Source organism: Taeniopygia guttata, chromosome 1 (assembly GCF_048771995.1).
Source record: "Taeniopygia guttata chromosome 1, bTaeGut7.mat, whole genome shotgun sequence".
Lineage (NCBI taxonomy): Eukaryota > Metazoa > Chordata > Aves > Passeriformes > Estrildidae > Taeniopygia > Taeniopygia guttata.
Window position 1 is genome coordinate 66,212,282 of NC_133024.1, and position 15,831 is coordinate 66,228,112.

Genomic DNA, 15,831 nt, shown 5'->3' on the forward strand with positions numbered 1-15,831 from the left:
ATTAAACAGTTCCTGTCTTGCAGAAACAAAAACCTGTTCTCCATAATACAAATGACATATACCACGCTCAAAAGCATTAAGAGAATTTTCTTTTTTCTGCAGAAAATATTTAATTAATATCTGAAGAGCTTCCCACCTTGGGTGATCAATCACCCTTTTCCTGGCACCAGATAATACTAATTTTTAAAGAGTAACATCAGAACTAGTGTCTAATGGGAAAATGAGACATACACACCCCCTTTCCCCTCCCATCTGATTTCTGTAATATAATTTTTTACTTTATAAAGATTCTGGATTGGTAATACAGAGGCTGTTACTCTCTACCCACTGAGATGGCATAAGTAAAACCTACAGCATCAGAGATTCTCACAGGAAAACCACACACAGCTCTCTTTAAGTGAAAGGGCCATCCACTCCCTGGTCCATATGCTGAGAAACACAGCCTGGGCCAGTACAAAGGATAATGACAGTAGTGGCTCCAAAACTGTGCAAATCTGGTCAGCAGCTCTGGGAAACAACAGTTCTTCACTTTCAACGCTTAGGACACAATGAAACAAAAAATTGGTCAATACAAGGCTACTTACTGAAGGGTTTTTACTCAGCCCAACTTCCTGACCACAAAGGGAAAGGACATGCACCAGTTTTTCCTTTGTCCTTTTCTAGAAAACAAGATGTTTCTCAAGTGAGCATTTTTTTAACCATGCATTCTCCTTGTGGCTAGAAACATACATTAGCAATTTTTAATTAGGAGGAACCAACCAAAGAATTAGTCATTAAATGCTCAAAGGATCGCTTTCAGAGCAACTATTTATTAAGGAAAAATAAAAAATAGTTGTTAATGATTTTACTGTTATATTTAAATTAGTCTATAAATTACATTGAGTATATTAAGAAAACATTGGCTCATATGCATGACTTCAAAAAGACAGTTCAGAAGGCTAAAATTAAGCACATGCATAATTTTTTTTTTTTTTTTTTCAGAATTGGGCCTGAGTCACTGCTGTGTAACCTGCTATATCAAAAAAGAGAAAAGAGCAAAAAATATGTTTACTCTGCATAGCTTTATTTTAACTGGCAGATAAACAAAATCATTAAGGTAATCAAATGTCACTTATATGAAAATTGTTCTTTTTATTGAATTTCACAAGAAATCAACTTTAAAAGTTGCACAAGATATCTACCCTTGCTAAAATCTGAACTCATGTGTCATATTTACTTAAATCTGATCTAGACTTAAGAGGTCTGAAAGAGATGCATTTCCTGCGAGCTGAACGAAAAACAGCTTTGGGATAGAAGATGGACATAACTCAGTCCATTTTTGAGTCCAACAAAGACACTCAGCACACAGGGTCAGATGTTGTGCTGCCACTGCCTCCAGGCTGCACAGGGCACAGAGGGCACAAGCGTTTAAGGACCCAAACATGTTAATTCAGCTCCTCTGACTGCAACTTGCTAATGAATAGTGGGCTACCTACCTGAGAGTACTGAGGTCTCTTCCAGCTCACAGGAACAAGGACATTGGAATTAGATCCTGATGAGGTTGAAGAAGTGCTTCGGGTGACAGCCACTGCCCTGGGTTTACCATCTCGCCCAGAAGAACTCTGCAGCTCATCATACCGTCTCCCAATGATTGGAGTCTTAAACAGAGAGTAATTATTCAGTAGCATCCTGCTTCAGGATGAACTTAGAAGAGCCATATTGCTTCAGTTGGAGGAAAAGATTATTTTGAAGATAATTTACAGGGATAAAACAAGGATTGCAGCAAATTTCACATCTTATTTTCCACTGTGAATGTCTGAGTAGCAACTGCCATACTTAGTAGCCAGAGCTTAGGTTCATGGATAGATAATACTCAAAGCAACTGCCACTCAAGTTCCTGACATAAGAACCAGCAAAAACCCAAGGAAGCTTATGAAGTTAATTTCAAATCTGCACTTCTTGCATATTTGATTTTTTTTCCTAAGAGTGCTGAACACTTTGGCCCTTTTCCAACAGGTATTGAAATGCTTTCTTGGATTAACAGTAAGATGCTCAGCATTTTCCACAATTATGCTGACAGGAAAGCAAATAGTACCAAATGCAAAGCAAATGCATTTTTATGCTTGTATTTCCTTTTAACCTCAACAGCTCACTATTATCTATATGAAATAATCTATAATCCTTCAAACAATTCTTCAGCTTCTTAACAATAAAGTTACTAGGACCCATTAAAGTCACTAGGGCCCTTCAGTTCTGTAGTTACAAGGGTTTGCAGGATAAAGACTGCTGTAAGAGAGTCCAGTGAGAAGTCAGAATTAAGGTGTTAAGAAACAAAACTACAAAAAATACCTCTGAAATATCAAAATGAAACTCCAAAGTCTTCCCTGGTAGCTCCTTGGAGGCACTGTTCCACACTCGATGTATTTCCATTTTTGAAAGATCACTATGTTGATAGGAAGGTAGAACTAAACTGGCAGAACGAGAAACTACCAATTTCAGGATATTCAAGGCTTCTCTCCAGTGAATGCTCTAGAAATAATGTATTTACTCAGCAAACAGAAAGTGAGATTCACAAAAATTCAACATTATTTATATTTTACAGTCGTATTTTTACCACATAATTAAAAGTAGAATTTGAATATACGTATTCTTTGTCTCTCTTAGCCAGTGACAAGGTGTGGAATTGCAGAATAACTTCAACATCAGAGACCAAGACTTGCCTAAGGTGTCACTGTTAGGGAACTGGCCAACAAGCTGGCAGACCTGTGGATAAAGCCAACCTGGCAGAGGATTTAAAATCTCCTACCTGAATGTCTTAATCAGTATGAATAAATATAAGGGCCATAGCAGAATCCCCATTTAATAAAAAGGTGACTTGATGCAGGTTTTTACCTCTGTGAATTCCTAGTACTCCCACGTATTTTTCACTTGTCAAGAATTAGGTACAGAACTCTCTGAAGAGAAGTGCTTATGCCACATCTCCCTTGTGCTAATAATTAAGGAATGGTTACTCAGGCTCTGAGTGGTATTAAGGTTGCTCTGAGGTACTCCAAGGCTGAAGCCCAACCTTCCCCCACAGTAAAAACACAGCCAGGCATCTTCTCTGGGGATGCACAGGCTACACGACACCAGGATGTTTACAAACTTTGCCCCACACTAGATACTTGCAGCCCTCCCTGCTAATCTAGTCTTAAATTCTTACACAGAAAATCAACTTAGAATAGTAAATGCTGCTAAGTTCCTAGAGTAATATAAAAATGATATGGTACTTACCTGTACATATTTTTCAATGGTTTTTAGCACTTCCATGTTAAACTGCTTCACAGGAATAGCCGATAGGTCCACATAACTAAGAAGACTGTAGATCATCTGTAAGAGGGACTGTTGCATACTAGGAAGGCCCTTTTCTAGTAGCTTTTAAAAGAAAAGTGAATATAACAAAATTTTGAGACATTTCTTCTTAAATAAAAAGCTACTAGTTTCACAAACAGCAACTGTAATTTTCATCTCTCTTTACTCAGTGGTTTTGCAATGCCATTTTACAATAATTTCACAACTGATGGTGATACAGGCATGAAGCAAAAAAGCTTAAGTTAGGAGCCAAATGCCAGCCTGTTATATTTTATATATGCCTGCCCTAACTTATCCAGAAAACACATTCAGCAGTTGAGTAAACTGGTACGTAAAATTTACACTGTAATTGGGTAAGGACATCCAAAAAAAACAGGGGAGGATCTTTTTATGTCTACATTTGCTGGAAGTTAGTGAGAAAAAAGAAAACTTGCTGAAGAAACAAAACTACTGCTATTCAGCCATCAATATTTATAAATACATTTCACTGCCAGTGCTCACTGGCTTTAAGTGCCAAAGAAACATTTTCTGTGTAGGAGGAGGTGGAGTCCCTGGCCCCTATTACTGCAGAGAGTAATACAGAGAAGGACTTGATCTAAATCCTAGAATTTTCAGACACCTGGAATACTAGAATGAACCTTGGAAATGCTCATAAATATATGTGTGATAGTAATTCCAGAGGCATACAGATAACCATTATTTGTTTGTATATGTGTGAAATATCTCAGCTGAGAATTCCCTAGCAAGCAGCATGTTCTTTCACTGGTGAAAGAACATTGTTCCACCCCACAAATTTCACAGGCAATGAAATGTTTTCGCTGGAGGTTATCAGAGCCTCAATACTAGACACCATCCTCCCAATTCTAACACTGGCTATTAGCATTATTGGATTCTAGAAAAAAAATTGCTTATAAAACCCCTAAGCTGTCTCCTGCCTTCCATCGGGAAAAATTTCTTATCCAAGGGGACTTTAGTAATTTTTTAGATATCCTTCTAGGGATATAGAAGGATAAGGTGTCTCCTTTTATTGTATGAGAATGTTTCATGCCAGTGCAAGTGGAATCTCTTTTATTCCACTAAATATCTTCTGATTTCTTTCATCAGAAAAGTGAGTAGCAATTAGTGATTCATAAAACAAAGCCATTCATAAAACAAATTCCATTAACAGCACAATAAAGGAAACTCATTATACTTATCTATTCCTCTACAAATAGACAGGAAGAATTTTTAAATTAAAGGTTTGGCAACTTGCTTCAGCCCTTAGACACTGTCAGCCCCTCAAATATCTTTTTTGAAAATGTGCTTAGCAATTTTTCTTCAAAACAGGGTTACCAAGGGCTTTTTTTGCCCTCAATTAGGATTTTGCAATAGAAAGTTTGATTCCTTGTTTGCAAATAGTTTATGTGATGCAGCACATCAGCCATTTCACTGCAGGATTAGAAGAAAGTATCTGGATGACAGAAAGAAATTTTTTTGTTCTCTGACAGAGGCTACTGCATCAGACAATCCCTTCTGGGATAGGAAAAGGAATTCTTGGGAAATAATGGGAATTTTGTGTCAAATACTATTAGAGGAACATTATCTTCGAAAGTTTGTAATTTCCACTACAGTTTGTATAAATTTGTTGTCAAAAGTATTTGTTGACTGAAACAGCTCTTGGCCCTTAAACCTGACCTATTTGTGGACTGTGTCAGTTTTCACTTGCTCAGATGAATATATGTGGTGGTTTGTAGTCCAAGTATGTCCTTAAAGACATAATTAATTTGCAATAAGAAAGAATATTTCTGATTTTAAAAATAGCATCCTTAACATGCCTTTAGTGCAATATGAATTCTGTTGCTGCTGTAAGTAAAAAAATAGCAGTGAGGTGGAGTTGTGGTAAGAAACCATTTGGATAAGAGAATTCCAGGACAAAGAGTTTCCACGGTATTTATAGAAAGAAATACAACTCTTCTCAGAATTTTTCTTTTTTTGCACTCTTGTACGTATGACATGGTTTGAAGAGTTGTGGATTCCCCTCTTGTTCTGTGTGGTAACTACTGGGGTCTTATCTGGGCTCAGGAATCCACATTGCTTTAGCAACATTTGTCCTCTTCTGGAAGCAACAACTACCCCAGAATGAAGTGGAGAAGAGAGCCTTCTCCTTCAAGGGTTGCCTCAGCTTCTGGGGTGCTACCCCAGGGGACAGTTCCCTTTGCCCCTTCCAGTCTGGCAGGAGGTGTGAAGAGATACCCAGCTCTGAGGCAATGCCATGTAATCAAACAAATGTTTTGAGGAAATAAAGAGGGCATTTAAAAAGCCATGTCTGTGAGATAAGCCATTACTTTGATTAATGCCTTACCTAGGGCATGCTTCCCCTTGCAAGACAGATGGTTTCGTTTCTACCAATTCTTTGAACAGGTAATAAATGCTAATGTTTTTATCACCATCTAACAAGGAGGAGGTGGAAGACTCTACCATAAACATGCACTATGGATTCTTGTCCTTTCTTCTCTATTACTAGCATTAGCTACTTAAGTTTTAACATGGACTTAATGAGTCACCAGTTTAACATGACCCATGCCAATTCAGATATGCTCCTAGAATAAGTGTGCTGCCATGATTAAAGTTTAAATTTCAAAAATTAATCTGCAAAAATCTAGCAAAAAACCAAAATAAGATTTCAGTAACATGTTTGTATGCTGATCTGATTTTGGTTGTGGAGGTTCAGAGTTCTATTGCACTACTGAATAGTAATTTTTCCTCATCTGTAGATTGAGACCTCCCAGTAGTTTTCTAGAAGAAATTATAATTTTTCATGAATGGAAAATATGTACAACTAAGTAAGGAGCACCACTTGTCACTCTGAGATGTGGGTAATAACAGAGCTCAAATATTTTATTTTCTACTGGGATCACACTCCTTGATGACAAGCAATGACTTGCCATTGAATAGGTCAAATACAAATTTTATCTGAATGGCAAGAATTGAAACTCCTACTTTGTGCTGAGAGCATTTCTTTTCATAGTCTTAATTTGTGGTACAGTGTCTCCTTCTGAAGCTACACCTGTATTTGGAAGGGTCACTGTTGCAATACAATCTCCTTTGGTATTCTTAAGCACTGCCTGTTTCACAATTTCCCTCTGTCCCAAGTGCTGGGGACAGAATTGTTAAAGCTCGAGGCTGTGTATGGCTTTAACATTCAAGTGCAGGTTGCCCAGTGGGGCTGTTAACCTATTTGGCTTTACCAATTGACAGTATACCCCACAGCTGGTTTATAGGAGACAGGGGCACATTGTTTATCCTGGCCTGGGGATTAACTAGGAAGAAAAGAGGAAACATTCTGAAAGCTGGGAAAAAAAAATACTCAAGGCTACAGCAGGCTGAATAAGATGGCTTCTTGTCTTTTGCTATACTACCAGACTGACAGCTACTCTGTGCCCATATAAATATTCTCCAGACATGACTCAACAGAGCTGTACTCAATGTAAATACAGAGAAAGGAAGTCTATGCTTACAACTCTCTCATCCTGCTGCTGGTGGTGCTATGTGAGGAATGTGTTTTAATTACAGTATAAAACCTGCCTGGCTTGCTGTTGATACAGTCGGTGGTGCCAATCTACAGCAAGGGGGAGCCATGCAGAAAAGAGTCTCCACATGCACGTCTCAACCCATTTCAAGGGGAGCAGGATCAGGAGCAATGGCCTTTGTGGAGGTGGTGCAGCACTACTGAGTGTACAGAGAGCACTGAAAGGAAATCAGAGGGGCAACCGCTTTCCTAAGGCTGGGAAAGCAAAGGAGAAAGAATTTGAACACTTACATTTTTATAGCATTTATTTATTACAAGTATAGTTTTAATATCATTTTTTTATTAGGAATACAAGCTTCCACTGTGAAGAAGACACTTCACTCTGGACTCTAGAGCATTCACTTTCACAGTGGAAAATCCAACTGGCCGATGAAGGAATTTGCTTTAAGGTGTATCAGCTTTTGTTTTAGTGTTAATATTGGGGGTTTTTAAAGTAACTATGTTTTTTTTCTGGCAAATTCTGCTTGTATTTTTTAATTATAAATAACAGATGCAGAGCTCACAGTAATTTTCTGGCACACTTCATCTCTTTAGGCTGCTGGGCAACAGAAGAGTTAGAACAGTGAAAAGTTTCTGAAAACTTACCTCAGCCAGATATGTAACCATACTCAAAGTAATATCAGCAAATGCTTCATGAAGGTAACGGCAAACCACATTTACCCAGGTAACACAGTCCCTTGTATAGCTGTGTGTTTTATAAAGGGTCATGACATGTGCAAGATTTGATAGCTTGGGATTCTTCTCCTCCAAACAAACCTAATTAAATACAAACATCAAAACATATCAAGAACAAGGCAACTGCATTTACAGGGTTTGAGGATGTACAAAACAGCAAATGATTTTGATACCTGAGCAATCCTTTCAGCTATATCTTTACAAAACTGGTTTGGGCTGTCAAAATGCTGAATTAAATGGGGCAGGAGACACAAAACATTCAGTGGAAATCCTAGAACAAGAAAATACAGAACAAAAGATGTATTCTGGACAGCAAGAGCCACACTGATCTTTGAATTGGTGTTTCATGGGAGGTCACAGTTTCAATATTACATTAGCCATAAACTCACACAGACCCTGTCAAGCTGGTTGTACCACTGGCCATACCACGTTTGTCATAAAGGGGCCATAATTTGAAAATCCAGTATGTCATTTAGGCAACAATACTCTTGTAAAATGTAATCCTATTTCTGCAAACACTACCGCACATTTCTGCTAGAGATAATTTTTATCTTTTCCACTTAACTGGCTTATTGATGGTCTTAACCAGTGGCATTTTCACTACTGCTGCTAAAACACAAAAAGAAATTCAGTGAGTATTGATTAATAAACAACTGTTCTGGTCAGCTGCCAGGCACATCTTCCACTGTTTTACATTGTTCAAGATAATAATAATGCACCAAGTTCCAGGTGCTGTAATTAGCTCAAGTGCTGTCTGGAACTGGGATTCAGATCTTCGGCACCAACTCATAGCTCAAAGTGGTTGATGAAATACCTGCAGCAGCTGTAACAGAGCTATAACAAAAGCTGCTCTAGTTCAGGTGGGAGCTCAGAAGTCAACTAATTGTATCTGGACACAATCTGGTTTTTGAAAAGAAAGGATTTAGTCTATGAAAATAACTTTTTAGCCATTCATTCCCTCTCCTTCTACACAATTAAACAAGTTGCTGAAATTAGGATCACGGTTTGCCTACTCTTCCTTTGTGTTCAGGGAAAATGAAAGATAACTCCAGATAGTACTGCCATAGTAATTCAATGTGTGACTTGCCCAACCAAAGCCTGGAACACAGGCACCACACAGGTGCTTAGAGATGGGCAGGCTGCTCAAGGCATTAATTCCTTTACTCTGTATCTAGGCTTCTTATGACTAAGTTGTAAAGTCTGGACATTTGTCTTAGTATCTGTGTTTCTGACCAAAAGAGAGGAGTAAAAATCTAGGACAACGCAGAAATTATTCTCAAGAAATATAATTAGGAAGTAGCCACAACCTCAGCTAAATAATGGGAAATTTTAAAATGCTATCTTATTTCCCTATAACCCAGGCCTCTCTCCTCACTCACTATTGTGCTGTGGTAGTTTATCTGAATGTACAAGAGTTTTTGATATTTATATTTTTAGTGAAAATACCAGAAAACACGAATTTAAAATCAAGCAGTTTGACATAGTCCGAAAACAATTGAACAGAAAAACTGACCACAGTACTTAATGGAATTTTTTACAGTATCTCCTTACATGTTTACTTTGTCACCAATCAGAACCCTTATATGATGCTAAAGACCTAGAAATGAAATGCTAAATATTATATGATTTTTCTCCTCCATAACCTTATTGGGTATTGAATTCACTTTCTAGAAACAGATCATTATTTCTATGAAATTTCAAAAAAAGCTCACCAGCTCAAAGCAAAAGCAAATTATGCTATATTCCAAGAGAAAGAAAAATTGCTATTTTTGGTTTTGTTACGATAGCTGAATGAGGTCTGTCACCAAATGTCAATGCAACAGAAACTGAAAGACAGGAGAGCATAATGGTTTTACCTATAGCTTGAGAGGAATCCACCATGGATATTCGAGACACTGGTGTCAGCAAACTAAAGAGCTGGAGTGTGAGGTCAGTGGTAGTAAGGGAAGTGAATCCTTTCAGGAGTAGCTGCTGAAGTCCTGAGAAGTCTGCCCATTTCAGCTGCCCTTGCAGCTTCTCTAACTTCTCCCGGTTTTCAGCTTTATCTAGTGGCAAATGAGCCAGAAGTTTATTCAGCAAGCGCAGCGCCATTAGGTATTCAAACTCAAAATCTGATTCCATCAAAGCCACAGCAACCCAGAAGATGGTGGCCAGCAGGTTGGTTGGATTGTTAATATGGGATGGATCGGTGAGACTGTCCTTTAGAGAGGATGAACTTCTGGTTTTAGAGGACAGGCCTTGCTGGGTGCATGCTTGAATTCTGTCTAGTGTGGCACTGCGTGGTGGGTCCGAGGACTTGTCCACATCCCCAAACTTTTTGGGTACAGAGAAGCTCCTCTGGTGTCTACTTCGCTCAGCAGTGGCTGTGTTGCCACCTGCAGGATTCATATTCAGCTGCCCTGTGCTCTTCCGGTTTGCAGTCAGTTTGGTGTTTGATGCCAAATCTGGTGAAGATGAACTGAAACCAAGAATTAAAACATCCATTACACTGTGTGACGTGAATGCACAGCTTGAAAGGGTACATATTAGATGCAAGGTAGGTACTTTTCAGACTGTAAATAAATATTTACATGGGAGAAATAGAACACCAAACCATCTATTGCAGCCTGCCTTCTTTTTTCAAGAAGACAGACAGGCCCACAGACCTGACAGAGATGAGATTCACACGGCACTGCACCAAACCAGAGCAGGACAGCCTATAGTCTACATGGGCAAGAATGACATGGGGATAAGAAATACAGAGCTGTGAAGTGACTTACGGCCATTCCCAATGGGACAGTGGCAGAACTGAAAATAATTTTGGTTTTACAATGCCCTCTATAATGGAGCAAGCCCTGAATTTGGTACAGCTGGCAGGCAAATGCACAATTGCTTGCTGGGTAATGTGAGAACTGTGGGCAGAAAAACCAGCATGTCTTAAACAGAACTACAAATACACCCATTATTCTCAAGAAACCTGTCATGTGGTTGCCCAAGCTCTTGCCAATACAGGCGCTTCTGAAAATTTGTTGTCACTGCATCCTATCCTGCCTGTATCCTAAGATCTCTTCAAGATGGTTTACAGAAAGTGTAGGTGTTTCAATTTCAATGACTAATGCCTTCTCATGGACTACCACGTGATGATGCAGACAATACCTATCAGTTATCTGCACAGAGGAATGTGTTGTGCTGTTACATGCAAGGGAAAGTTTGTTCTGGAGAAAAGCTAATTCCTGACTCTGATCCCATTTCTACCTTATACACTATGAGTCTCTACTGTCTATAGTACTTGAAGAGAATCTTATTCTGGAATCAAGTGTCAGGGTAAAGTTTATTGCATCCCACTGCTTTCTGGAGTGTTTCCTACTCTTTGTTCCATCTTGCTATTTGCTGAAATGTGCACTCAAGAAACATAAACAGCTCTTAGTTTAGAAAAGAGAAGTGTATTTACTCCTCTCTACTCTGTCCCAGGCACTCCTTGGGTCCTGCCATGGCACAGCACCCTGCCTGCTAGCTTCAGAAATGACAGCTTTGTGCTGCACATAAAGCATGGTAACTTATGGATATTTAAAAAAAAATATTTACCTATTCTGTTGTTACTATTAGGAGTCAGATTGACATTCATCTCCCTCAGTACTATCAACAGCCACATTACAGAGGGAGCCTGTGACTTCCCTCCATGTACAAAGGTCTACTTTCAGGCCAAGGGTTCCATAAAGAAGGTCAACACACCAAGCAAAATCCACGTCTACGTGGGAAAAAAAATTTCCCTAATTTTATTGAGAAGAAACCATGATCATTTATTCCTGGGGAATACTGGACCAGAGAATGACACCCTGTATGAAACCAGTACTACAGAACCCATGTTCCTTCCCAGATACATTTTCAGGTGTATGACACAAAGGTGCAAAAATACAATATTTTTAAAGGATGTTAGGTTATAGCCAAGAGGCAGCAAGGCAGAATTTACAGCATATTGTAAAGTTTTATTAGTTCTGTCAACATTATTTCAACCATAGGAAAATTTGGCTGAAATGTGCTCACAGTCTGGTTCTCGGAAGGTTACAAATGAGGTTAGTCTTATCAAAAATTTTTTTTTGCTGTTAGACTGCAGAACTGCACACTTAATGTCATGAAACATTGAAAAAAATACAGTCAGGAGAACAGATTCTTACCGTGATAACACCGTCAAAAGATCACTGTTCTTCAAACAGTCAGAGAGATTATCCACTGCAGCTTCCAAAGTAAGTAGTGCCTCCATTACATATCCCTACCAATGCAGGAGGTTAAGCATTTTAACCAGACATTCAAAAAGTAACATTTAAAAATCTTCGGTTCATAAAAGGAGCAGGCACCTACTGAAAACCTATAATTTCTCCTGAAAAGAAGCTCCAACATTCATATCAAAGCCACTGCCCTGAACATTAAAATGTCACTACAAGTATGTTTTATTTTCTGCCTCTGAATGATCTGTGAAGGTATGCAAGAAGGGCACATATCTCATCAAAGGATTGATAATGACACACTGAACCTCTGACTTGCAGGTCACTGATTTAAATTCTACACAAGCAATTGTGACAGAGTATTACTGTCATCTTGTGGCAGTTTCATTACCTAAATAAAATATGGAGGTGATGTCAGTCCATTTCTTACTGAAAGCCAGTATTTCTCTTTATTAAGTCTTGAATTTTGCTATAAATAGTCTCTGATTGTAGAATTTCAGTCTATTTAGCTTAAACAGAGTGAACATCATAGTGCTGTGAAAGGTCTGTATCAAATTAAGTCAGTGTAAGCTTTGTATTATTATGGATGGTGCAGATTTCTTTACTCCTAAACATGTTAACTTCTGAGGAATGAGACAGTGTCTACTCCATATTATGAGATTACATCACCACACAGATGATGGATTCCTTAAACCCAAGTTAATGAAGTTGAAAAGGAAAAAATGGTCATAACAAATATTTCATTATGAGTGACAATTACTAAAATTTTCTAGTTGTTCTCTTTAGGGCTATGTAAGATTTTAACAGCCTGATGAAGACTTAGCTAAGGTACATATGATTTCAGCAAACTCAGAAGTAACCATTTCTGAGGCCACATTCTACTCTCCATCACATGACTCCAGATCACCTTGTAAAAATGGTAATTTTAAATTAAGTATGCATTGAATCAAGTTCTAAGAAGCATTATTTACACATGCATACCTGAATCTCATCTCCATGCTCTCCAATAACTTCCACCAATCTTGACAGGAGGTCAGACAATGCGTGTGCAGAAAGGGGCTGCTTTAGGGCCCTGAATATCTGGAAAGAGCGACCAGCATAATGTCTGGAAGAGCTTGAAAGAGCTGTTTGTAAAGCAACTTCACTCAGATGCTGCTCCAAATGAAAACCTAAGCAAAAGAATATGATGTCAGTTTTTTTCCCCCTGTTTTACTGCAGACTTTACTGTGGGTCATAAACAGATGAACTTACTCTGTGAGAAGAATATGGTCGTTAGTGTACACTGCAAACACTGGGAAATGGAGGTGCAGAAATGTCTGTGCTTTGGAGAATTTAAATTTATTTTGCACAGAATGCAAGAAAATTAACTGAATTAACTGAAAAACAAAATTTGGAGTATGAAATTGATACTCTGACTCTTTTTTTTTTTTTACAATTCCTGGACAAACTTTCAAGCCAATCACTATTCTTGCTGGCAGCAAGTTACTTCTGAAAACCCCCAAACCTGAAGTAAAATTGAATTAGGAGTCTTTCTGTTAGCTTCAGAAGGCTTTGGGTAAGATCTTTAATATAAATACTGATGCTGCACTCTGCTTTGATCTTGGAAATTATTTAATTAGTGACTGTACGGATTTTCAAAAGCAATCAGCACATTCCCTATGTTCTAAAAACCATAATAAATGAAAAATAAACTTTTATTGCCAGAAAAAATTTAACAAAGTATATTTACTTAGTAAGCTGTGATGTATTTAACTAACAGGACACAGAGGAGATTATATCTGGCAGAATCAATCAAAAGGCTTTCCACCAACAGCTTTGAAGAAATATTCAATTCAACAATTAGGCAGTCTAATCTAACATGACTGTTTTAAAGCAATTCTTTCATATGTCACACATTCTTGTTAAGACATATTTATTGTGCTTCTGCATAAGCAGATATACTAAGTCACAGGATAAACATTAAGTGTGACTGTGAGGGAATATTTTTTTAGTTATGAAAGGAAAATATTTACTACCTGACTTGGAATCTTTAAATACAGATACAACATGGCGCAGAAAATTAGTGAGCTGTTCAGCACTCTTGGTATTCTGGTTTTTGGGAGTGATATCTTCATGGCACCATAGTGGACCAAATGCCCTTAAAGAAATACATAAAAAAATGCAAAATTTCTTTGAGTTATCTGAAATAAATGTAATCAGTTAAAATATATAATCTGTACAGGTACTTAGATATTTACAGGGCCATGATCTGGTAAATCAGGTCATGCAACTGAACAGAATTTTAAATAAAAGTAGATAAACATTCCTATGCTGTATTTTAAAATATAAACTATGATGTGTAGAGAGCAGCATAAACAAATCCCTGTTTTTCAATTTAACATTGTGCCTAGAATCTGCTGGCTACAGCTGGTAGTTAATATTAGTTCCACTATGGCCTTTCACTATGCACTGTACACTTTATAACTTATTTTATAATAATGAAACTAGCTTCTTCTATTAGTTCATTTCTGAACATAAAACTATTTTATTTCTGTCAGGCAAGATTTATTTTCTGTGTTTTTTTTTTTTTTTTCTGACACTGTAGTGCTTTCTACTACCTACCTGCTACTGTAAGTATCAATAAAGGAGGAATGGGGTTTGTAATTACTATTAGAGCTCAGTCATTTTTCTTTAAGTTGCTTCATGAAAGTGTGCATTTCAAGTACAAATGTATCCTCTGCTTCTCTGCATTACCTGGTTGTCAGAAACTCAATTAATTTGTTTGCTTTCTCATCTGATTCAGCAGCAGTGTCCACATCCTCAACTTCCTGTGTAATCTGTGGGAGATTTCCACTGCTGCCTCCCAGGCTGATACTGGAGGAGGTGGAGCTGGAGCTCAAGCCGGAGTCTGGCACTGGGGATGACTGGTATTCCCGCAGAAAGTCAAAGCCACCTGCCAGCCAAAAGGGAGGAGATAAAGATGGAATGCACTGTTGGGCAGCTTTGCAGAGGAAAGTGTCTGCCAAGCAGCTCTTTTCAGAGTCAGCAACAGAAACCTTCCACTGGGAAACATGGGGAAAACCTGCAGAACACAGCAACCCTCAAATACTCACGGGAGTGAAAACGGTACTTTGTTTCTAAATGTGTAGAATCCAGAATAAAATGAAAACTATCCAAGTCAAGATTTCTCTTTTTACTGCACAAGGACAACAGTACTTGGAAAACAAATATTCTATGGCATTTTACATTCAGAAGTAGGACTTTTTAAAAGAGAATTTAGAAGGTGGCAAAGTGCATGCAAAGTCCACTTCTCTGGGCCAGTCTGATATGGAAAAAAACTGCTGGGTGGAATTTTAAAAACAATTATGCTGTCCTAATTTTACAAATGTAATTGGAATCAAAACACAAATGTGGCTTCTTTGAACACTTTTAGTAATTGTACCCACTGGACTAGTCATACAAAATATTTTCAGCATTAGGATGAAACACCTGAGCAAGTGCTCTGCTAGATCAAAAGCTTGCCACAATTCCAGAACTAAGATTAGAAACTAAGACCTGTTTTCCTAAGGTTAGACTTCTAGTCATGTTTAGGCTGTACCTACAACACAAAAAAATGGCCTTGTGAGAAAAATGGGAGCAAGACAAAATCCATTGCAAATCAGAAGACTTGTTACCTGACATTACATGGAACAAACCTGAGTTGAAGCATTTTCAGTTAGGATTCTTTGCTATAGCTAAGCATACTCATCACCCACACTCTCACTCTTTATATTAGCTTCTCAAAAACCAGTCCAAAATACCAAGTCTTGATAACTTCTTAAATTCCAGAGGGCCAGAATCAGGTTACCAACTACATTTTTTAGATGCAAAAATGAAAACAGTTTTTCATTTTAACAGAAAAGCAGTAATATAATTTTAATGTAAGAATTTTATTCTGTATTTAATAATTAATAAATGTGCATTAGGAAAGAAATTCAGCCATCTCCAGACAGAAAACTAATGTGAAATAATTTTTTGCAGAAGTTATTCAGAATGACATTTCTTTGGCCAAAATACTAAAGAATTTTAAATTCTTCT

General features: G+C 37.8%; 1 protein-coding gene across 9 annotated transcripts in view; it reads right to left on the bottom strand.

Annotated features, from left to right (window-relative positions):
* The window catches only part of FRY (FRY microtubule binding protein), a 180,545-nt gene that overhangs the window by 31,025 nt on the left and 133,689 nt on the right, over positions 1-15,831 (bottom strand). For all 9 annotated transcript variants that reach the window (XM_072930174.1, XM_072930158.1, XM_072930153.1 and 6 more), the window contains 11 exons: positions 14,509-14,707; positions 13,791-13,912; positions 12,757-12,944; positions 11,728-11,822; positions 9,430-10,031; positions 7,747-7,844; positions 7,484-7,654; positions 3,253-3,393; positions 2,329-2,508; positions 1,476-1,637; positions 585-659 (listed from right to left, as the gene is read on the bottom strand). In XM_072930174.1, the coding sequence (XP_072786275.1) occupies positions 585-659; positions 1,476-1,637; positions 2,329-2,508; positions 3,253-3,393; positions 7,484-7,654; positions 7,747-7,844; positions 9,430-10,031; positions 11,728-11,822; positions 12,757-12,944; positions 13,791-13,912; positions 14,509-14,707 (2,033 nt within the window). The remainder of the gene's footprint in view (positions 1-584; positions 660-1,475; positions 1,638-2,328; positions 2,509-3,252; positions 3,394-7,483; positions 7,655-7,746; positions 7,845-9,429; positions 10,032-11,727; positions 11,823-12,756; positions 12,945-13,790; positions 13,913-14,508; positions 14,708-15,831) is intronic.